Source organism: Macadamia integrifolia, chromosome 8 (genome assembly GCF_013358625.1).
Source record: "Macadamia integrifolia cultivar HAES 741 chromosome 8, SCU_Mint_v3, whole genome shotgun sequence".
NCBI lineage: Eukaryota > Viridiplantae > Streptophyta > Magnoliopsida > Proteales > Proteaceae > Macadamia > Macadamia integrifolia.
Genome location: NC_056564.1, coordinates 9,433,841 through 9,456,839, shown reverse-complemented (window position 1 = coordinate 9,456,839; position 22,999 = coordinate 9,433,841). Strand labels below are relative to the sequence as shown.

At 35.7% G+C, this 22,999-nt stretch overlaps 1 protein-coding gene across 3 annotated transcripts; it reads right to left on the bottom strand.

Moving 5' to 3' along the window:
• Window positions 1–804: 804 nt before the first annotated feature.
• LOC122085726 (serine/threonine-protein kinase BLUS1-like) lies at window positions 805–22,638 on the bottom strand. Of its 3 annotated transcripts, none has more exons than XM_042654249.1 (22): window positions 22,190–22,638; window positions 19,849–20,103; window positions 19,613–19,737; window positions 19,433–19,477; window positions 15,418–15,499; window positions 15,257–15,325; window positions 14,870–15,040; window positions 14,674–14,739; window positions 13,266–13,334; window positions 13,097–13,171; window positions 12,908–12,969; window positions 11,272–11,408; window positions 10,990–11,075; window positions 10,880–10,918; window positions 10,709–10,768; window positions 9,117–9,218; window positions 8,980–9,031; window positions 8,832–8,887; window positions 2,272–2,336; window positions 2,096–2,147; window positions 1,224–1,340; window positions 805–1,146 (listed from the first exon to the last, which is right to left on the bottom strand). In XM_042654249.1, exons 1-21 carry the CDS (start codon window positions 22,352–22,354, stop codon window positions 1,269–1,271), a joined length of 1,905 nt encoding a protein of 634 aa, XP_042510183.1. In that variant the 5' UTR covers window positions 22,355–22,638; the 3' UTR covers window positions 805–1,146; window positions 1,224–1,268. The 3 variants fall into 3 exon arrangements, 2 of the variants coding, with proteins under 2 accessions (XP_042510183.1, XP_042510184.1); XM_042654250.1 differs by having other exon boundaries at window positions 11,275–11,408; XR_006142203.1 differs by lacking the exons at window positions 805–1,146; window positions 1,224–1,340; window positions 2,096–2,147 and having other exon boundaries at window positions 2,266–2,336; window positions 8,980–9,005.
• Window positions 22,639–22,999: the final 361 nt, after the last annotated feature.

Below are 22,999 nucleotides of genomic sequence, written 5' to 3'. Positions count from 1 at the left end.
TAGTAGAAGAGAAAACAATTAAAAAAAAAAAAAAAACATTTGGGAGGACAATTGGTGTCATGGGACTAATCTTTCCCTATTTTACTTGCTTCATGTCGTCATGCAGAAATAATATATACAAACTCAAGTTTTCAATTGTAGAACTGATTATACATTGATACAATCATCATCAAATTCTGAAGAGAATGAACATTCGAGTCTCTCAAATGCAAAACTCTTTCCTATTTGAAGGAAGAGAATTACCATTGCTCAGATTTAATGCCAGTGAAAAACAGAAAAATAATCTGTATTGGCTTGAATTTTGACAAATGCCAAAAAGAGGTTATTCCCAAGCCCACACCCTTTAATAATAACGCTGATGGGGCCATGCCAACAACAGCCTATTAATCAATGGGGCCTGCCTCAGGTTAATAGGTGGGAGGGTTAGGGTTAGGTTGGGTAGCGGACTTCCAACCAGTAAAAACAACTTCTGGAAAACATAAAAGTGAAAATCTTGTTGTAACCAACTTCGGTGAAAAATAATTTGTCACCATTTTTTTTTTACTTGCCTTGTAGTGTAACACATTCCTTCTTCAAATGAGGATAAAATCCCTTAATTTCACATGTATACTAGAAAAACGTGTAAAATAATGACAACTCTTTAAAATAATATAATAGCAAATCACTATCAAATGTTTTGAACACATTTTTTCATTCGACTTAAAAAAACTTTTGGAAGTAAAATAAAGAGCAATCAAAAGAAGGGTACAACTTCTCAGTTCACTATTTGGTTACAACAAGATGCACCCAAACATAAAAGTGACAACTTCAACAATGGCCTTTTTCTTATATTAGTACAAACAGACATCCTATGACAGATAAAACATTAAAACATTAGTTACATCTTTTATCTTGAAATATAATTAACATAGAATCAGCACCATCCTTACCACCAATACCACAACAGCACATTTCTTATCAGACTTCTTCAAAAAATAATAACCCAATGAATAAATCAAATGACATAGGTCATGGTCATGGAAGATCTCATTTCCTGTCTATCAGAATGAATCAAAAGCATTGACAAATACTGGAGGGCCTGATTTTTATTGTTGAGAAGCATGATTTTGAAACCAGTGTGTCTGCCTCTGTTGCTCTACACAGGTGCTGCTAATAAACAACAGCCACAAGTCATTAAAAGGAAATCTTTCTATCACAATGTTTGACAGGAAGTACTATGTTACCTGAATACATGAAACTTTCTTTTTACAGTTCCGAATTTTCCATTTTTAAGCTGTCCCTTTCCCTACTTTGCTCCTTTCTTCTTCCCGATCATATGCAGCATTTAGCTGCAGTTGCAACTGGTAGTGGTCGTACACAAATCAATCCATAAAAGTAAAGCCAAAATAAGCTCTCATAAAATTTTATATTTGGTAACTCAGATAATGATAGTATCAATGGTAAAGCATCTTGAAAAGTAAGTCACGCCATTCAATGAGGCCCAACAAGTAGCAAAACAACTAGATTGAGTTGGGTTCCATCACAGGAACAACAGTTTGCACCCAACTTGAGTTGAGAATTGTCTAATTCACATTGCCAATCATAAGACCAACAGAAAATCCAATGTAAAATGTTGGACCAGCCCAAATTTGAGCCTGGCAGGTGAGCTTAAGCTTGGACTTAAGGTAAATAAATAAGCACTATCATTCGCAATCTTTCCAACTCATCCATCTCAAGATCCTTATCTCTGCTACAGTCATTTATGCACATCTTTTTATCTCACAACATTGATCTCTGAAAAGCAGTTCTGGTCTTAAATCCATAAAAGTTCAGCTCTCTGTTGTTTATGACTGAAGAACCAATACAAAAAAATGGGTACTCAGACAAGTTGTTTCAACTTAGAATACACTTTTCTGGGGAAATCAGTATTTCTTCCTCCCTCCCTCTCTCTTGCGCTATTTGTTTATGACTGAATCAATATGGTAAAATGGGTATTCACTCAAATTATGTCAACTTCAAATACACTTTATCTGGGAAAGTCAGTGTTTCTATCACAAAATCATGTGGTTGCTTTCAATTCAGAAGAGCTCAGAAGGAACCATCCTCAACCACTTACCTGCAGATATTTCAACCTTGCCTCAGCTACTTCATCAGTTAGATTAATCACCCTACATCAAAGGAAAAGGTAAGTAAATATAAAGAGAAAAGAGAGATTCCTTTTTCTTTTGTAAAAGGGGATAATGTGCACATATGAAGGTTTTACCCAGTTACTTGATTCACAATATGATCTACCTGGCTTCAAGCTCTGAAATTTTCACGAGCAATAACTGCTCCCTTTCAGAGGCAGCTGTTTCAACCTGTCAATAGAGAAAATATAGAACAATTTGCACTCAACTTACACCCTCAAATGAGACGCACATAAAGAGAACTATAACACAGAATTAAGATCAGAAAGAAAGAACTGAACAGTTCCATCATGCTTCAGAGCTTATAGAGAGCATCGGAAAATAAAAATCCCACATAGAGCTGCTATTGAGACCTACAAGAATAGGCAAATGTATGGCACACAATCCTTTTATAAGAAAAAGAATACTGAGTAAATAACCAGTGATCTGCTGTTGCTTTAAAGTAATAGTGAATTTATTAAAGAAGAGCAAACAAGTCGATAACGACAGTTTTTCCGATAGGAATAAACAATGGAAAATAGGATTATAACAAAAATAATAAAAAAATCCCATCCTTGCCTAGGGAGTCCGCCGAATTGTTAAGAGGAACTTGGGAAACCCAAGAATGATTCACTTGATACAGCCATCTACCCCACTGGTTTCTCAAAAATGCACATATGGTCAAGGAATCTCTTATCCATGACCTTCAGCCTAAAATATTGTTAGAATCAACCTAGCTTCCCACATTTTTTTTTTTTTTTGGAAGAACCTAGCTTACCACATTAATAGAATTACGCCTCTTTCATTATTTTAGCTAAATAGATGTTAGTCATTATTATAACAACACAGCTCCAGCCTTATTTGGGTCACATTTGCCTTGAAAAAGAGTAATGGATATAAATTGCTTCTGATGAACAATTGATCATTGTCACCTCATGGTCCCCAAAGACGAGGATACTAGGAAGTCGATAACAGCATCTATCAAGGAATGCATGGTCCCCAAAGAGGCCATGGCTACTGGAAAGACTAGAATTCCACAACAGCACCCATGAAAGCAGTGAAGTTCCCTAGGTACTGCCTATTCCACCTTGCACAGACAAGCTTTCCAACTACACAATGATTTGGCAATAGCCTGAAAGGATACTGACACCTTATCTTGTTAATCGTCCAATAAGTGCTGGAGCATTCATGGCTGAAGATCTTTACCCTATAATTTCTTCTTCCCTGTCCCAAAAACCCCAGATCAACATGAATTTCCATAGCAAAAGGAACCTTACCCCACTCTGTTATAAGATCCCTTTTTTCTTTTTCTTTTTTGGGCCAGAGGGGTGGATGAGTGGGATCCTAGTCTTAACTAGAAAGACTTGAGATAATCAACAGGATTCAGGAAATAGTCCCATATCACCAACCCAAAAGCACGAAAGACAGTTCACCCATACATCATCCTTGCTGCAAAACAAATTTCCTCTTGAACTCTCTCTGGAAGACCTAAGCAAGATGAATTTTATTGCTTCTCTCTGGGACCAGCATCCAAACAAATGTCATGATTTTACGTGAGCATATACTTCTTAGTGTTCTTAATGAGGAACTAAAACTTCAGGAAAAGAATAAGGGAGAATCTAGAGACCAAATCCCTGGTTCTCGAGGAATGAGAGATTATATGCATCAGTTGGCCAAACAAACAAGCTATCTGTTCAATTTCATCCTATTGATGGTTTATTTCAAGTTGAAGGTTTCAAGAAACTATGTTTGTATGTTTTTTTGGTTATAAGGTAATAATGTAGTACTTCGTATATATTGGTAAATATTTATACTGTTTGTCAGGAAACTAGGTGGAAATTTTATTAAACTCAAGCTTACCAGGTAATGGAAATTCTTACCCATTCCCTATCGGGTAAAAGGTAGGGTGATTTCTTACCCCTACCCTGTGTGGTAAGGGAAAGAGATTTCGATTACAATGGCACAAGTGTGAGAACAATGGATCTCAAGGGATCCTCCTCTTGGGAAAGAAGGAGTAGGTAGTCACCACCTAGATTAGGGCATATGGCCCACATTAAAAATGTTTGACTCTGAATGAACTGGTCCGAATGTGAGATCAAGTTCAAGTTAAGTTGCGGACCAGGGAAGGTGTTAGGCACCTCGGTCTACTTGGTTAAATCAGTCTTTCTATTTATTTGGTATATTTATTGGATAATGAATATCCTTAAATTTCAATATACAAATGCTAATTTACAGAAATATATTACAAAAATAAATGCAAAATAAATTACAAAAAAATTAAATAAAAATAGGACTTACCTAAGCTATTGTTACAAGTAAAAAAGGAAAAAAATACCAAATATTTCCTTAGTTACAACAATGCCATTGTATGAAAAAAAAAAAAATTAACAATGAATAAAAAGGAAACAAAATCAAAGATAAAACCATGTTACATTCTTATATCAGAGACTATATTACATCAGCATTAGAAGCCTAAAAACTAGCCTAAAACATGATCTAAACCTGAAAATAACTATCGCATCATGAAGAAAATAAAACAAATTTGACATACTACTAGTACCCTGTTTAGGTCTTGAGGACATGCATAGCTCAAAAGAGTGGGTGCAATAGATTTCTAATTTCAAAGCTTGCTTTGCCCTCTCCCCTAGGTTTCCTAGTGATAAAGAAATGTTTACAATTGAGAGTCTTATTTGATCACTCAGGGACATTTTGCAACAAATCTCACCGAAATCCAAGATATGGGCATTTTTCGATCAATGACTGGAAATAGGGAGAAAATCCCTTTAACCAATCAAGGAATTAATTAAGAAATTCAAAACAATTTTAATTAATCCAAAACGTGTTAATGAAGATAAGAAAGATTTTAGATGTTACTGGGATCAAACTGGCCAAGTTTGAATTCAACCTGAACTCTAAAACACATTAAAACGTTACGAATTCTGCAAGAGTACACTTATAGCCCAACTCAGGATGGGCTGGGATTGATGCTTGATGGGCCAAGCTGACATCGAATGTGGCTCAGCCGATGCACCGATGCATCCTCGACATTGGTTAAGCCGCATTGAGCATCGGCTTAGATGTGGGTTAGGCAAGCGGTTTGGGCAAAACCAGATTGGTTTGGCCTGGTTATTTTATTTATTTTTTCTTTTGTTTCTCCTTGAAATATTTAAAACGACATAACTTTCAAATGGTAAGCCCAAATTTGACAATTCAAGATACGTTGAAACGCCTGCTCTGAGTACTTTTTAATGGTATAAAAATAAGAAACATTTTGCCAAAAAAAAAAAATTGAAACTGAAAGTGGGTCCCACAGACAAAAATAGAATCTTCTATAAAATAATGGTCAAATCAAGTCCTTTTCAAACCATTTTTGAATACAAATATTTTTATAATGAAAACAATTAATGATACAATTCAAGATTTCAAGGTTGTTTGACCACCCTTTGACCCAATCAACCTTTATAGGGGCATTTTTATCATTTTCTAGAAAATGTTCTGAGGGTTCAATAACACCTCCGAAGTTATAAAAAGGGGCCCCGCACATCATCCCAGAGCTCCCATTTATCATTGCTATGCATGCCTCTAGGGTAAAAATGAGATGTCTACATTGTTGTAGGGCCACTTCCTGACTATAGACACCTCATTTTGTTACCATGAAGGAGTGCATAACAATGATGAATGGGTGCCTTAGAAAGACGTCCGGGGCCCAATTTTTAGTCTTAGAGTCTTATTTAGTCCTTAGATGATTGTTCCAAGGAGTTCAAGGAAATTGGCTTGAAAATGACCAAAATAACCTTGGAAAGGTTGATAAAGCCAGTGGCGAGACAAACGACCTTGAAATCAGTCCAAACTTTGTTTCGGTGTTTTTCATAAGAAATTTAATCATACAAAAAAATGGCTAAAATATGATTTTATTTTACCATTATTTCATACAAGATTACATTTTTTCCATTATACCCACTTTCAAATGAATTTGAATTGTTTTTTCACCCAAAATGGTTTTTTATTTTCATACCATTAGATAGTACTCAGAACAAGCTTTCTAGAGACACCACGATAGTGAGTTTTAGACTTAAGGTTTGAAAATTATGATTTTTCAAATGTTCAAAGGCAACATAGATAAGAAAATCAAAATTGGGGTGACTCGATCCAGTTCCATTGAAATGCCTAACCTACGCCTAGGTCAATGCTAAATGTGGCTCAACCACACTCGGTATGACTTATCCAATGTCGAGGACGGGAGCTTGACCCATCAAGTGTCGGGCAGAGCCCATCCCAAGTCGGGCCCATAAATGTGTCCTTTCAAAGTTCTTCAGGTCTTTTCATGTTTAAATCCCTTTTAAAGTTTGGATTGAGCTCAAACTTGGCCACTTTGATCACAACCCAATCTAGAAATCTCTGTAATTTTTTTCAATACGTTTTGGATCAATTAATACGATTTATGATTAATTAAATCAATTATTTTGATTGGTTAAAGAGGTTATTTATCCTCATTTTCAGCCATTGATTGAAGACGGCACTTAGTCATTGGATTTCAATGAGACTTGTTGCAAAACATCACTGAGGGATGAAGGAACATCCTCAGCCATAAAACATGGCTCTTCCTCATGTATTGAGGGACCTATGAAGACTGGAAAGCAAGCTTTGAACTGTGACTGCAATTTTGCAGCAGCAGAGACTTGTAGATTCAAACCCTTGAGCTGTGCATGCCCTCCAACTCCCTTTTTGGGTATTGTGATCCTGGGGAAATCTACTATACTTGGTTAAAATTTTAATTTTGTTCTGATCTATATTTTGGATGTTATAAGGCTTCAACTGGGGTATATCACTGCTTCCCTAAAAGGGGTAGGCAGCGATATGCCGAACTAGATTCGTTTTTTATTTCCTGAGTTTTTCTTCTCTCTTAATCTGATATGAAGCATGTAAAAGCATATTTTAATTTCCGTTATTATTCCTATACTTTTTGCATCATTATTAAGTTTTTAATTGTTTATTTTCATAATTGCATTTAATAAATTAGGTAATTTTCTGCAGGAATTTTCAAAAAAAAAAAAAGAAAGTTTAATTTCTGTTTTCAAGTTTGAAGGTTAAATCATGATAGAAATAATTTCTTTTCCCCTGAAATAAATTCCCTCATGCATATTTTTGCATTTAGAATTAGGTTTAACATGTAGGGCATTTTAACCATTCCATTGTGTATTTTTATCGAAATTTTATGAGACTTATTCCAAGCTTTTTTCATGAATTTTAGGGCCAGTGAAATTATTTTATATCTCAATGATATGGGATGATTTTCTGCAGTCATATTTTTGCACCCTAGAGTTAGGCTTGCATAGGCATTTTGGTGATTTTTGGCTTAGTATCTTTGCATGATTTTCAAAAATTGGCTTTCTTAGTCATTTTGATACCAGTAGGAATTTGAGTATTTTCTGATTTATTATGATTTCCATCATTTTTAGGGTTTTTCATGTATTTTTAGGGTTTGTGCATTAGAAGGCCATTTTAGTCATTTTAGGCATAGTATTCTCTTATGCTTTTCAGAAGTGATTTTTTCAGATCATTTTAGCATCAGTAGGTCTCATTTTTAGATGTAATATGATTAAGTTTTTAGAACACTTTCATGCATTTTTATGAATTATGCATTAGAAAAGGGTATTTATGTCAGTTTGTTGTAAAATCCTTTTTTTCTTTACATTTACATTCCTGATTTTCTATGTATTTCAGTTCTTGATATTTGAAAGTAGCATAGCTTCATTTTTTTTTTTTTTTTGTGTGTGTGTGTGTGTGTATTATTTGTTGCAAATTATTATTCTCCATTTCAATGGCATTTTTGTAAATATCACATGCTTTTTACTTAGTTGTTTTATTTCAGTATATTGTCCATTATTTCATTAATTTGATTATGAAGAATCATGTATACTAATCTTTGTCTTGTAGCGCATGCGTGCAGTAAGTCCTCCTTTTCGTTTTATTCAATCTCCTTGTATTTTATTCTATATTTAATATTTTTATATTATTTCTGTAAGTTACAGCATGCCATATTGTTAGTTTAGAGTAATTATTATTCAAAAAATAAATAAATAAATAAACAGTAATATTGTTTTAACTGGTTGGGCTGGGGTGCCTAACACCTTTCTGGTCTGCAACCTGACTCAAACCGGATAGATTGATAAGGCTGAATAGGCTGGAGTCAAATATTTCTAGTGTGTGCTAGACCCTAATATAGGTTGTGACTCCTTATTTCTTCTGTCCCAAGAGGAGGATGTCCTCTAGACCCTCTACACTCACACCAACCCTAACCTACCTGTCTGCAGCCCTACATATAATTACTAATGATCCTAAAGTTTTAAACTATTCATCTACCCTCCAGACAACTTTAAGATGGGTACCATCCTTTGTTTAAGAAAGGAGCTCATAGGTTGAAATTTCTTCGGATTGTGTTGTGTGAGTATATTACATTTATTTCACCACAAAAAGCCAAGTCTCTTTGTCCACCGTCTTCTGACTAGTTCATTCTCTACCAATTTTTTCTAATGGATAATAACTCACTAACACTTACTAAATACTTTAAGTTCTGTTAAGCAACCCCTATTTTCTCAAAGACAATGGCATGTGCACTCCTGCATATTGGCACATTTCACTGTTGCAGTTAGAAATTCCAAATATATAGTCTACTACCATACTTACACTTGCATCGATCTCTGAGTTGCAAGGTTGTGGTGCAAACTTTCCACTTTGAAAAGCTGAAGCATAATTGGAATACTTTGATCAAACTTGTCCAACACCTTTAGGATGAAGTATAATAATGTACCACACAGTTACAGATTTCACTCACCATCCACAGCCTCAGTTTGTTGCAAGCTATTCAACAAATTCACAATCAGACCCTGGTAAGCAGCAATAAAATGTTCAAGAAGATCATGGGAGATCAAGTGTGCAAAATTATCAAAGAAGAATCAAATAAGCCTTTACTTGTTGGAATGTGGTCTGCTGAAAAAGGTTTTGGAGTTGAGGCATGAGAATTGATGCAGGTACCACACTGTTGCTTACTTCCTTAGGTGGTTGATTGCCAGGCTGACAAAAGTGAAAGAAAGTGGGAGCTTTAGATGAAATAAGGAAATGTACATCCTTTCTTCTGAAAATGGAAAGAAACAAAATCAATTATGGAAGAATAGTAACATAACTTTTCTTGCAAGGGATGCACGTGTTCATCATTTTTTCGTGGTCGAGAGAGATTTCTTTTTTTTTTCAATCACTACATAGTATTAGTATGTACCACTTTTCCCTATCATTCACTATTTACAAGATACAATCAAGACAGGCATTCAATTCTACAGTCCACATCATTTGGAATCACAACTGCTAGTGGTCTCAGTATAGCTTCATTTTCTGATGTCTGATTGCAGTAAGACTTCAGCTGTACAAATAATCTCGGCCCCAACCAACTCTCTAATAATGGGCTATGATCAGATGGTTGCAAAACGGGTTATTCCAACTGGATTTGAGTACTGGATTCTTCAGTCTGCTTGGGTGGGGGAAGAAATAACATCGGTATGCTTTAGATGGTGAACTCAGTATCCGAACTAGGAATTAAAGTCCTAGCCAAATAATTCCCAAGAGAGTTGGCTTGCTTATTCATATATGTAAGACGCGAGTGCTAGAATTGGTTTTTCTTACAAGTTAAGAGACAGTTGTTAGCTGGGGAGGACAAAGCAACTAATGGTGTCAGATATTGGTATTAGACACTTTGGAGTCTTAATTAAATCTAAGCACATTATACCTCAGGTTTCTTCAAATGCAATGCTTAAAAGAGTGAATTATTAACTTTTTTTTTTCATGAATCAAATGAATTGTTAAAGTTGGCACTTGGTAATATTTCAAAGGTCTTTCTAGGCCTCCAAGGGGTGACTTGAATCAAATTTTATGAACTACTCCTTCTGGGATTTCCTTTTTCTCCCCCCCCCCCGGTTTCTATTTCTTGTAATATAACATATTTTTCTTTAATGAGACAAACAGGGGAAATTTTATAACAAAGAACTTGCCTATTCAGTTGAATGGAAATTATCCTTTTTGCCTTCGTGTGTGTTTGTATAGCAAGCATGCTATGATTGGCACTTCCATAGGAGGATTCCCTTTGGTTTCTCCATACGTAATCCAACCTCCAATAATGATAGGTATACTCGGACAAAAATTTTTCCTGCTGCCCGTAATCACAGGTGCCAAAATGGAATCCCGCTCCAATTAAAGGGGGTATTTTGAAAATACTAAAGCCTAAGGGGGTATATGTGAACCCATAGGGGAAGAAGATTCTTCCATTTCGGCGCCTGTGATTATGGGCGGCAGGAAATTTTTTTCAGTATGCTCTTACAGCTCTCTCTTCCATGGTCCATCACCCACTACCTCAAACACGGATAATATGCATACCCAGTTTTCAATCAATTTTCCAAAACTCATTTGCTTATTTTACTAAAATTTATCGCTTATACTGGGACAGGTATTGGTGATTTAACAGAAAAACCAGTGCACACACGGTTACAAAAATAGAGTGAGGTGCATCTGCTGACCATATATTTAGAATCAACTAGCCAGTCACCATCACTAGCAGACTTCTTTAGAGGTGATTCCTGGAACCCAAAAAAATTAATAATATAAGAAACTACTACAATCTACTACATTAGTCAATGAAACAATTCAGTAGGGAAAAAAGATCAGAAAAGGTTGATTACTATACTAACCTGTATACATCTTCGTGAAACTGAACCTAATGTAATATCCTACATAGGTATATCAACTTAGTGGACCATAATAAACTATGGACAAAGCTATCATTAGGATGGAAAAGTACCTTTACAAGGTCCACAGTTTCAGATGTTACTGAGAACCGGCCTTTTATTTGTACCATATTGGCCTTTGACTTCTCATCCATAGAATCTTCAATCCAATTAGAGAGAGAAATAAAAAAAGAGAATAAGATGATAAATACCAGAAGGATCCCTTGGCCTCAAACTTCCTTATAGTTAAAGCTGGATTACTGTGAGCTTTGTGCAACAGTAACCAAATGCTTAAGAACAACAATGGAAGTAAAAAAATATATTTTTTCCAGTGTAAACCACACAAATTCACGTACCACCTGAAGACCTTATGGGAGCTGAGAAGCTATTTGCAGAAGCTCGATTCTGTAGCATCAGTGGACCGTTAAAACTAGGTGCCCTCCTTACTTCGCGTTTGACTTTTTCATTTGCTGATTGATTCTCGTTCTCAAACCTAATAACAATATTAATGGACACATGATGATACATGTCAACATTAAAGCATGCAAAGGACACAACAGAAAAACCTTTTGCCTATGACATCCAACAGCTTTCAGGATTGACTAGTTACACGATTGATGCTTATTGATGCCTATTTTACAAACAACAGATGCACAATAAAAATTAAATATATCTGTGAAGAACAAGCACAAGAAGTGCATTATTAGTCGATTCATAAGTAACATGAAGATAACATCATTGGACAACCAAAATGAAAAGAAAGAATTACTGCACTAAAGGAGCATTGTCACGATAACATTCCAAGCATGTACCAATTTTTGAATAAAGAAGCATACTATAGACAAAGAGAACTGACAAGCAGTCTATAAGCAACATAGTCTAACTTATTTTCTAAGGAGGCTGAAGGATTGGAATATGTAATACGCAAAATATCAAAATTGTTTATCTAACATTCACCCCCCCAAAAAAAACTTTGTTAATCTGATAGAGATGAGTCAGTAAACAATAGGTCCACCTGTTTGTTGGATGTTGAGGAATGGAGTAGCTTAATAAGGGAAGGGAATCAGAGAATCCCTGACAACAGGCTGCAGCAGGGAGGTCAAAGGAGCAAGAACACAGGTAGGAGTTTATGGCATACACAGAGAGTGTTGAAGAACCTTGATCTAGCCATCACTTATACTTCCACAACATTACTCTCAAAAGTTAAACAACAAACTTGACATCAAGCCCAAGGCAATTCTATTGACTCTTAAGGAAGTGAAGTCAAAATTTCCCACATAAAATGTGCAGACAGAGACTCTACTTACTAAACTATCCACTCTTGTCTGAAAATAAGTGCTGAATGGAATCTGCACACAATATTCGTTAACTTCACCATATTAAACTTGCAAATAGACATTACAGAAAAAATTAAATTGAAAGAATAGTTGTCATGGTGACTAGGTGACACAAGGCATTGGAGTGGCACCTAGGTTTTCCATATGTTTTGGGTTTGAGAATCTTGGGTTTTTATTTTTATTTTTAATTTGAATCCAAATCATTGTTGGGTTGCTTGGTCCCTTTATGATAATTCCACCTACTATGCCTAACCACTCTGCATTAGTATCAATCAGGCATCCAAAAGGATGACTGGCTATCCAAAAGGCAAAAGTGTGATATTGTAGTGAATCAGACCATAAACTGTGTATAACAGTTTTAGTAATTGGCCACCCCCTAAACCCTCCCCCCCACCCCCCCAAAACAAAAAAATAAAAAATAAAAGATCACTCACAACTAAATTATGTTACTAGAAATGTATATGAAATGCAATGGAACCACCACCGCCTACAACAATATAAGTAGTCATAAATGCAGCAATCCTTTTGTCCAAAATAAGTAATTAGACAAGCAGGCTGTTGATTTTGAACTGTGAAATACAGGAATTATACAACCCAAGATAAAGCACTAAACGTCTACATTTAGGGAAGAGAAATTCAAGCCAAAGGGCAATACCGGCCATCAATATCAGCCATAGAAATTGATTTTGCCACAATAGAACTGGAAGCAGATGCATCCTGTCAATAACAACATATTATTATGTGCCATAAAGTCAACAGACCAAAAAAATCAAATACATAGTCGCACTTAGATCTGGTATGGTAGGAACAGGAATTGTTTAAAGATGCAAAAAAATTGGCTAACCTTATTATTGACACATGATCTTATGCTTTCTTCATCTTCTTCCTTTATTCCTTGCAAATCAACATCGTCTTGAACCTACCCAAGTTATGGGAGACATTAGTAAATCAACTCCACCAGTGTTATATAGCCAACCTGAGGACTTTTGACACTAAAAAGTAGTGCAATATACCAGTGATGCTTGGGCTTTCAAATCTTCAATATCAAAGTTCCATGCACTAACACCTCGTTTGTACTCACTCTGATAAAAGGATAGCATAAGAACAACAAAAGAATAAGATGAGGCACCTTACTCCCAACAAAATAAATAAATAATTGTCCACTTATGATGTTTTTAATTAAAGCATAGAACAACGAAAGAATAAATCCAGGCACCTCACAAAAAGAGGGAGAAAAAAAATATAACTGTCTGTTTATGATCTTTTTAATTAACAGGGGATATAGTATGACACTATATATAATTAAAACCTTAAGTTTTATACAGCTCAGAACCTAGCTACCCACTTGTAGTATGATGTGATTCCTTTTTTTTTTTTTTTTTTTGGGGGGGAGGGGGGGGGGAATGGAAGCAGTATGATGTTTTATACGGAAAAAAAATACATACTAAATATTAGAGAGAGTGCAAAAAACCAAATGGACATACAAGAAAGAAGAGAATACTTTTTTCCACATCTGAATGAAAAGGCATTAAACGATTGGTTATTAATGCAACGAAACAAACCCAATTCTGGGAGATGGAGCAGAAAGTAACAACTATTAGCTGCCAATCCAAGAAATGCAAAATTTCAAAGATGGCTCAAAAGACCAAGGAAATCTTTCAGTTATTGTTCTTTTCATTTTTTCGTTTCTTTAGCAGTTCACACTTCACATTAAAATCCCCCTGGTGTACTCTTATCTCTCTTGCCTTTTGACATGATTTATTGTTACTACAAAAAGAAGAAGAAAAAGAAAAAAAAAAAAAAAAAAACCAAAAATTTAATTCCTCAAGCACATGCATGCACTCAGGATGGTAAAAAATTTTAACAATCCCAGAAGTAATTAGTAACAACAAAGTTATTATCTACTTTTCTGTAACTTGTAGATGGTAGAAATGAGCTTCTACAAGATGAAAGAAAGGCAGAACAAGGAGCAACACAAGACAGGATCAGTAAACCTAGGGACTTCATAGTACACACAAAACCTTCCCTCTGAAAAGTTAGAAGCAGTTCTAACAAGTTAAATCAGAAGATGTTTATGATTGTCTAACCCATTTAAGCCAATTTTGTGAACATACCAGACACTGCTACTTGGATACAAGTCTTTCTTGTATGGTAAATTACTAATAAACTAGCATGAAAATTACTGGTAGTGCAAATATAAATTATGCCATAAATGCCAGTCACACTGCAACACTGTCGCGCAATATTCTTTTTCAAGTGCTTCAGTTCCTAATTAACGTGCCATAACAGACCCAGAACAGGCATTCCAAGAATTGCATTCAGGGAAAACCAAGTGACATAATCAAACAGGGGCAAAATCCATTAAAATAGGTGAACAAAAATTTAAAAACAATCTCATGACATCACAGAATATTTTCTAACCTGTGATAGTGCTTCTTGTTCTGTTGAAGGCATTTTCTTGAGAGCTAATTGTGCAGCATCCTTAAGCTGCAAGGTCATGAATTCTTGAGTCACAATTTTGAGGACAGAATAAAGAATGACCTCTACAAAGCATCATTCAAGGTGGCTTACGTGGTTCAACCCCCCCCCCAAAAAAAAAAAAGAAAAGGTGGCTTACGTGGAGGGTTTTTACACGTTCCCCAAGTGGTGGCAAGCCAGTTAATAGACTTTTAATAGAAAGCTCCGGAGGCTTTGCATTCTTGAAAAAAGCGTGTTTCAATAACTTCTCTGCTGTTGGCCTCTTCGTTTGATCTTTCACCAAGCACATGGAAACCATATCTTTAAAGGACTGATCACAACTAGAAATCTTTTAATTAGGATACTGTTCAATAACTATTAAAAAAAAAAAACACTTTAGACCAGGAATTATCTAAACTTTGATGTCAAAATCCTAACGCATGCCATGAATAAAACAAAGGAATAATGAAACAGAAACGAAAATGTTTATATAGGACATGGATGTAGTCACCAACTGATCTTTCACCAGCCAAAATGATCACTTTACCTTCGAAAACTTTTTGTCACGGTCATAATCAAGTCCAGGAGGAGCATTCTGGATGGTCATCAGGAGAACCTACAGGGGGAGAGAGAGAGAGACTAAAATAATTTACATTAAATCTTGCATGGGTCAGATTGAAAGCATCAATCTCATAATTTGATAAATACCTTCATCGGAGGGTATTTTGAAAAGGGTGCATGACCGTGAGCCAACTCCAGAGCAGTTATTCCAAATGACCAAATGTCAGCTCTGCAAGCAAAAGATGCAAAAGTCAATTGGGTCTACCTCCCCCCAACAACAACAACAATAACCAAAAAAAAAAAACCTTGAATTCTCTACTTGTGGTGCAGAAGATCCTGAAACGAGATTAATTTTAAACAAATGAAAGTTAAAATGTCATCAAACAGAGTTGTTTTCCCTCTTTTTAGAAGAAGCTTAAAGTTGATTATGAACAACTACTGTATCAAAATGTGGTTAACCCTAGATTAAAAAAATGGCATATCCAGTGCATGAGGCTCCTGCCACTGTAGGGTCGGGGGAGGATCATAATGTACGCGGCCCTACCCCCGTTTCACAGAGAGGCTGTTTCCTGAATCGTACCCACGACCACTAGAGGTCGCAATGGAGCAACCTTACCGTTGTGCCTGCCTATAAGTTAATCCTAGATATCATACCATATTTTAAGATGCTCACAAAAGATTTAAATTCAATGAGATAGGGATAAACAAGATAGAGGAATCAAGATTTAAGCAAGGTTCAAAATTTCGGTTGAAACCAAAATATTTCAGATTTTGGCTGGTATATTTCAGTTGTAAATTTTGGTTGGTCATTTTGGTAGTCAAATGACCACATTTGACCCAGAACTCCAAGGAAATCTTAATTAAGCATCTCTAAATATATCTGACCCTTTAGATTGTAATTAAAAAAAAAACCAAAATGGTAGTTTGGCTTTGGACCCTAGATTGCTAATGTATGCCGTACTTTGCTATATATTCTCTCTAACATAGCCTATTTTACACATAAATTAATATTAGAACAGACAAAATTCAATTAAAACAACTAAAATATGCATTAGGAATTAAAAAATAATAATAAATACATAATATTGAAAAACATTTCATAATTATCACCAAGGTCATTCGACAGAAGGGGAATTTTTATTGTCACAAAGGTCTATTATTTTTTCAAATGTCACAAGGCATCTATTCTTCCATGGACAAATGATATGACCATTCCGAGCATTGGATAAAGAGGACATGATCTAGATTAGCCACATGTCAAATACCCCCTTTGTATTAGTACACATCCCATGTATGTCCATGCATGTGTACCTGTACTCTAGACATTATTATGCATTCTCCCCATTCTAAGTGGAAATGTACGCCCTTTAGATAAAAAAAATAACATAAATATGGATGGCTCAGATTTGTCTTGTGATTTTCGGAAACATCACCTTCCATTGTTACATGGATAACAACCCTTATGAATAACATTACATGGTACATGTTACATATTACATAAACACTTTCTTAAGTACATGGTACATGACTACATGTTACATATTGGATCCCTCTGCCCATCCAAGTACCACATAGAGTCCTCAACACCTAGTTACAACAAGAAATATACGTGAGTTTTGTCAAAAAATACAAATTTGGGGTCTTTTCTCCATTCCTATCAAGCTGTTGAAATTCACGATATCAAAATGTTGAATTTATAATACTTCTTTGTATCATTTTGCCAAAACAATACCGCAATGCCAAAATTTTGGTCGAAATCTGGTATGCCTACAGAGTCAACCCTTGTTTAGTTTTGTGGCTTCTCAAAATTGAAATATTTTCGTCATTTCGACTGAATTTTCAAACCATGGATTTAAGTGCACAAAAGCAAACAAAATTATAGGGACCAAGCGCTTAGCTGTTCATGATCAGCATCTCGTGAAGTATTGAAGCTTTCCAATCTTGTAAGTTATCAGAAGAAATGAAAGAATTAAGCTGGATGACCAGCTAATTCCCAAAATGAAACAACTAACGTTCTCATGTTAAGGATTCCACCAATAGATCTAAAACAGTGCTTGGAGCCACCAGCATGCATATCTCTCTTTTACATTTTCTTTAAAGCGTTTGTCATCAGGACTGTTTTAGAAACCAAAATTAATGATTTCTAATAAGTTTTCATCTCATTTTATTTCAAATATGTAAATGCGAAAAAAGGGTTCCATTAATTGAGGCACAATGTTTACTTTACTAGTCTCACATTTACAACATGATGGATGAATCATTAATAAATTCTTTTTGTTTTCTATATACTTTGTCTCTGTGTGTGTGTGTCTCCTTTTTTTTTCAAATATTTTATTGCTTTCACAAATTTTCTAGAATTTTCTAATTTTAGATAATTCTTGTTAAATAAAAAAAAAAAAAAAAAAAAAAAAAACTGAGGGAATTTGACTAAGCAATGTTCTGAAACCCAGCCCAGATGCGAAGCCAATAATGAGGTCTGGTAATAAGTCACCAGTTCAACTGTCTAGGCCAGATTGTCTCAAAGCTGATTGTTAGCAAGATTTAGAAGAAGAAAAAAAATTATATCCAATATATATAAATGAATAACATAGCTTAGAACAAATCAACAGTCATGCGCCTTGTGGCTCAGTGATAATGAGGATTGTTTCTAAAGCTATAAAAGAAAGAGGGTTCAAATCTCACATTATTGCATTTGTATAACATTTGTATAATATACAGATTATAAGCATGCATATAGGTGGGATAATGCTGAGTTGTTGTTGTTGTTGTTGTTGTTGTTGCAGTGTTCCTTTCTTTTTACTATTATTTTTAAATATTTTGTGTTTACTTGGATGTTAGATCCATGTAGCCAACCTTATTTAGTTGGGATAAAGCTAAGATTCTTGTTGTTAGTATACATTATATGCATAGTCTAGGGGGTTAATGAACCAACCACCAGGATAATTGGTTCAACTAACCAAGTCAGATGGTCCACCAGATCTGTCCCTATCCTATGGACTATGGAGGGTTTTTTTTTTTTTTTTTTTCTCTCTCTGGCTGGGGAAGGAAAAAATGGTATTATTTTCCCTTTCTTAAAAGAGCAACCCAGTGCACGAAGCTCCCGCTACTGCAAGGTTCGGGAGGTGCAAGTGTATGCAGCCTTAAACCCTGCTTCGCAGAAGAGGCTGTTTCCAAGTTTTGAACCTATGGCCAACATGTTGCAATAGTGCAACTTAACCTTTGTACCATAGGCTCGCCCACTATTATTTTCCCTTTCTATGCAACCAAATGTTGGAAAATCTCATGTTTCTTTTCATTTTCTATTCTCTCTCTCTTCTTCTTCTTTTTTGGGTATAGAGACCTTTGGCCTAACTAGTCCCACAGGCCCATACTGACCCCACAACTGCATGGATATACCGGGTCTCCTTCACTTTATTAACAACCAATAATAGCACTAAAGAAATCAATAAAAAGACAATGAAAAATATTAGTCAGTTGTACGAAATTATATGTTTGTCTGACTGAAACACATGGCACTATTACAGTTTAACAGCTAATCAATTAAAACCAATACAAGATTGAAAATGAGAAAAAGATTCCAAAAAAGTAGAAAAAATAACCATTGGCCCTAAAATCAATAACTTCAATTACAATTCCATGTTTCAGGTTTATGCCCCAAAAAATAATCATTGGTCCTAAAATCAATAACTTCAATTACAATTCCATGTTTCAGGTTTAGGTCCGAAGGGAAGGAAAATTGTGTCCATTAGAGTAAATAATAAACAAGATGAGAGAAAATTGGGATTAAAGAAAACCAGAAATTTTTCTCCAGGCAACCCGAAAAGAGTATCTGATCATCTGAGTACAAGACTATGGAACTTGATAGGATCAGAATATGACTTTTTTTAAACCCGAAAAGAGTATCTGATCATCTGAGTTCAAGACTGTGGAACTTGATAGGATCAGAATATGACTTTTTTTTTAACGTGCCTACAGTAATTGGAAGAAAATAATAACTACAGAAAGTAAATAGATGTTTAAAAAAATACTTTTAAAGAAATCAAGAGTGTGAGCCATTCTCTTAAGAGGTACATAGTTTTCTCTATGTGTAGGAAGCCAAGGCTCAAGGCACAACTAAGTATCCGAGGTTATCGTATGGCTATGTAAATAGGAAAGTACTCACTTGAAATCATATCCACTTCCTGGCTGCAAAACTTCTGGAGCCATCCTGCAGAATAAATGATAAGTTGGAATCCAAAAATTGTAGACAATAAGACGAAATCACGGATCATAATATCAAAAAATACAGCATCCATTAGAAAGTAAAATACATATATATATATATATATATATATATTCTCACCAGCATGGTGTCCCCACGAAAGTATTTCTCGAACGCTGCCTGTCACCCTTGTCAAACATGCAAGTTGAAACTCCAAAATCACCAAGTTTCACCTCACCATTACTATCAAGAAGGATATTTCCAGCCTGCAAAGAAAATTGTTACAAAACTACAGAGTCGTGTGATATTTCTGAAAAATTCATCTTGTAAACACATTCAGATAATGAAAAATAATGTCCCCTGCAATTTTAACTGACCTTGACATCACGATGGATATGTCCATGTCGATGGAGGTACTCCAAAGCCTTTAGGGTTTCTTTAAGGATTGAACCAATTACAGACTCTTCAAATCCATCAGGATATGCTACTGTCATAAGGTGCAGGCAAGAACCCTCTGCCATGAACGCCATAACCACCCAGAGATTGTGTTCAACAACAAACGAACAGTATGCCTTTATTACATTCGGATGATCTATTAATAACATAGTCTGAGCCTCCTTTCGTATGTCTTCCTATGAAGTACAAAGAAACATCATGCTTAATATAAAATTAGATATCACCAAAAGAAAACACAGTTCATAAGACCAATCAGGAAATAATCATAACCACTCAACTTACTCAAATCATTTGAATATGACCTGGTGAGATCTCATCAGTGGAATCAAGTTTGAGAAACTTAAATGGCTCTAGAAGCCCAATGGCAAAAATGCAAACCGAATGATAGGGTTCAAATGATACATTTCCACACCTTGCTCAACAATCAAGTGGGGTCCTCAACGGTTCAGCTGCGGTCCAACGGACCATCCCTTCATTCTAACTCCTGTGATGGAAAAATTCCTACCCTCGATCAAACAGCCAATGTATCCAATCATGATGGAAATGCTATAGAGCCTTCCCAGAGATTGATTACCTATCAACCATAAAGTAACCACCTTTGGCATCTATACCACAACATAAGAAGCAATCAACAATTGCCAATCCCTTTAAGATAGCTAGCCTCTTGATTTAGTAGTATCATTTCCACAAACTGGCATGAGTTACAACAGCAAGCTTGTGAACTTTTGCAACAACTTTGTCTTTATGTATTATTCTTGGAAATGAGTTTCCCAATAAATATGATGGTAAATTAAGAACTCAGTTTCCTTATGCCTTCGGCATTGGTGACACCTTTTCTGCAAAGAAAATTTCACCAGTTGCATTTCCCCAAGAGGAGCAACCATTCGTTTAATCCTAAATGCTACATTCATTTTATAATCCATGAACAATAACCTCTCATAAGGAAGACATCAAGATATTGGCCATTGGAAGTGAAAGGCAACCCTCCAATGCAGGCTACTGCCACCATAAACACGGATGATTTTCCTTCAGCTATAATAAATCAAGCATGCACAGAAACAATGATGTTGGTGAACCTCCTATCCCTGACCTCTAAGACCTAGACATTTTCTAAGCTTCTCACTCCAACCTGCTTGCTGGTCAAAAAAATATGTTACATGAAGCAGTTGCTTTGCAAACTAGTGTAGTAATTGTAAGGGTGGATTTTGGGTTAAACAGTGATAAAACAAATATCCAACTGCCATATCAGCATAAACTCCCCATAACATAGTGACATATGATATGATACACACATAGCAATAAAATCCTTATATGACAACAATAGATGCTTCGATTGCACACAAAATTCAACTCCGGTGGCATTAGTTGGAAATGCCAATGGTTAATAAAAAGCCTACCTGAGGCATTTGTTATGATGCATTTGGTACTCAAGAGGGAATATTCTCTTCATTCACCAAACAACTAAGCAACATATTTCTTAGCGTTGATATGAAATTGGGAAAGACTGCCTGACCTAATGTTAAAAATACGCAGTAAATTTATTCGAGGAAACATGCTTTTTTCATGGGAAGATGGCGTCGGTAATGGAAGATTGACAGTGGGATCAATGTTTGTCAATACAACAAGATAAGTGGAAATTATGTAAGCACGAATGACACATGATGCAAATCAACAGAATCAGTTATCTTTGAGAGCCTGCAAAATCCTAAACAAGAAATTAAAATGCACAGGGTAGCAAATATGGAATGGCTACATTTCTCATTCTCCATGAATAGAATTGCTTGTTATTACGGATATGGTTGTGAAAACCAACCTTTCTACTCGAAGCAAACGCCAAAATTCATAGAGAAATCTATTCGGCCACTTACTGCCCCAGGCCCCCAATATTAGCTCTGACAATTAAGGAGACAGTATTTTTCAATTAAAAAAAAAAATCAGTTCATCAACGCTACTGTCTCTGAATCCGAATTTGGCAATTCAAGTTCTCCCTCTTACTTCAGACAATACCAAAATATAACCAGCACTCCATGATCTCGAACCTCATCGCGAGGTTTAAGTTCATAGGTGAATGGAAAATGCGCTCAACGGAAAACTAAAGATAATCAAAATTCCAACTCCAGAATCAATATAAAGGCCGAAATTAATTCAGAAGCCAATCAGAAAAATCGACTTCCTTGTTCCTCCTATAAAACTCAGCAATAAGCATAAATAAATAATCGAATTTGAATAAAAAGGAGAAAAGATGGAAGTTGTGAAACGAACAAGATTGCTATTGCATCGATCGAGATCTAGACACTTGACGGCAACAACTTCTTCGCAAGGGATATAGATCGCCTTGTAAACAATGGCGCTGCCGCCATTACCGACCTCCTCGAGGAGCTGGTAATCTTTAGGATTGGTGGAGAAGATCTTCCGGCAATCGGCCATCTCCCCTTACAAAGAGAGAGAAAACCAAGCCGTAATTGGACTGGTTTTAGCTTCAGTGTATGTGAGTTTTGGTTTCCGCTTATATTCTGCAGTATTAACATTTTCGCCGCTCCAGAGAACCCGGTGTTTGTATTTCAACGATTTAGACTTCGTTGACCCTCATTAGAATATTTTGGATTAGCTCCTGTCGAGAAAAAGAGAGAGAGAGGTGAAGACGATAGAATCGTGAATGGCAAGAAAGGAGTCGTCTCGTCAGGGGATGATTGGCAGGAGGGATGGGAGATGCCGACTTGCCGAGTGTGGAATTGGCGGGAGGGACTTGCTATGGGATTGGACCATATGGGACGGCTGGTCCCACTCTATATTCACCATTTTTTTTTTGGTAACTTATATTCACCATTTCTTGTTTATGTTTTAGGGAAGTGAATTTTTTTTTTTTTTTTTTATAAGTAAGAGATTATTATCTAGTTGCATGAGCCTTGCACCAATGAGGGGCCAATGAGACCATGTAGGGGCATCAATATAAATGGGATATTTTTTATTTCATACGAAGTGAGGCAATAGTTTCGTGCACCTCTGAATCTAGGTGCATGGCCTATGCAACCAAGTGACTTTCTTAATTAGTTAAAGGGATTTTTTTTTTGG

Bases quoted from the DNA above. Each gene is read 5' to 3' on its own strand.
- LOC122085726 (XM_042654249.1), bottom strand. From the start codon at position 22,354: ATGGCCGATTGCCGGAAGATCTTCTCCACCAATCCTAAAGATTACCAG. The intron at 12,970-13,096 runs GTTAGCCAATTT...TGTTATTGACAG, and splicing joins GATCATGTGTCAATAATAAG to GATGCATCTGCTTCCAGTTC. The intron at 11,409-12,907 runs GTATTGCCCTTT...TATTGTTATTAG, and splicing joins ATGGCTGATATTGATGGCCG to GTTTGAGAACGAGAATCAAT.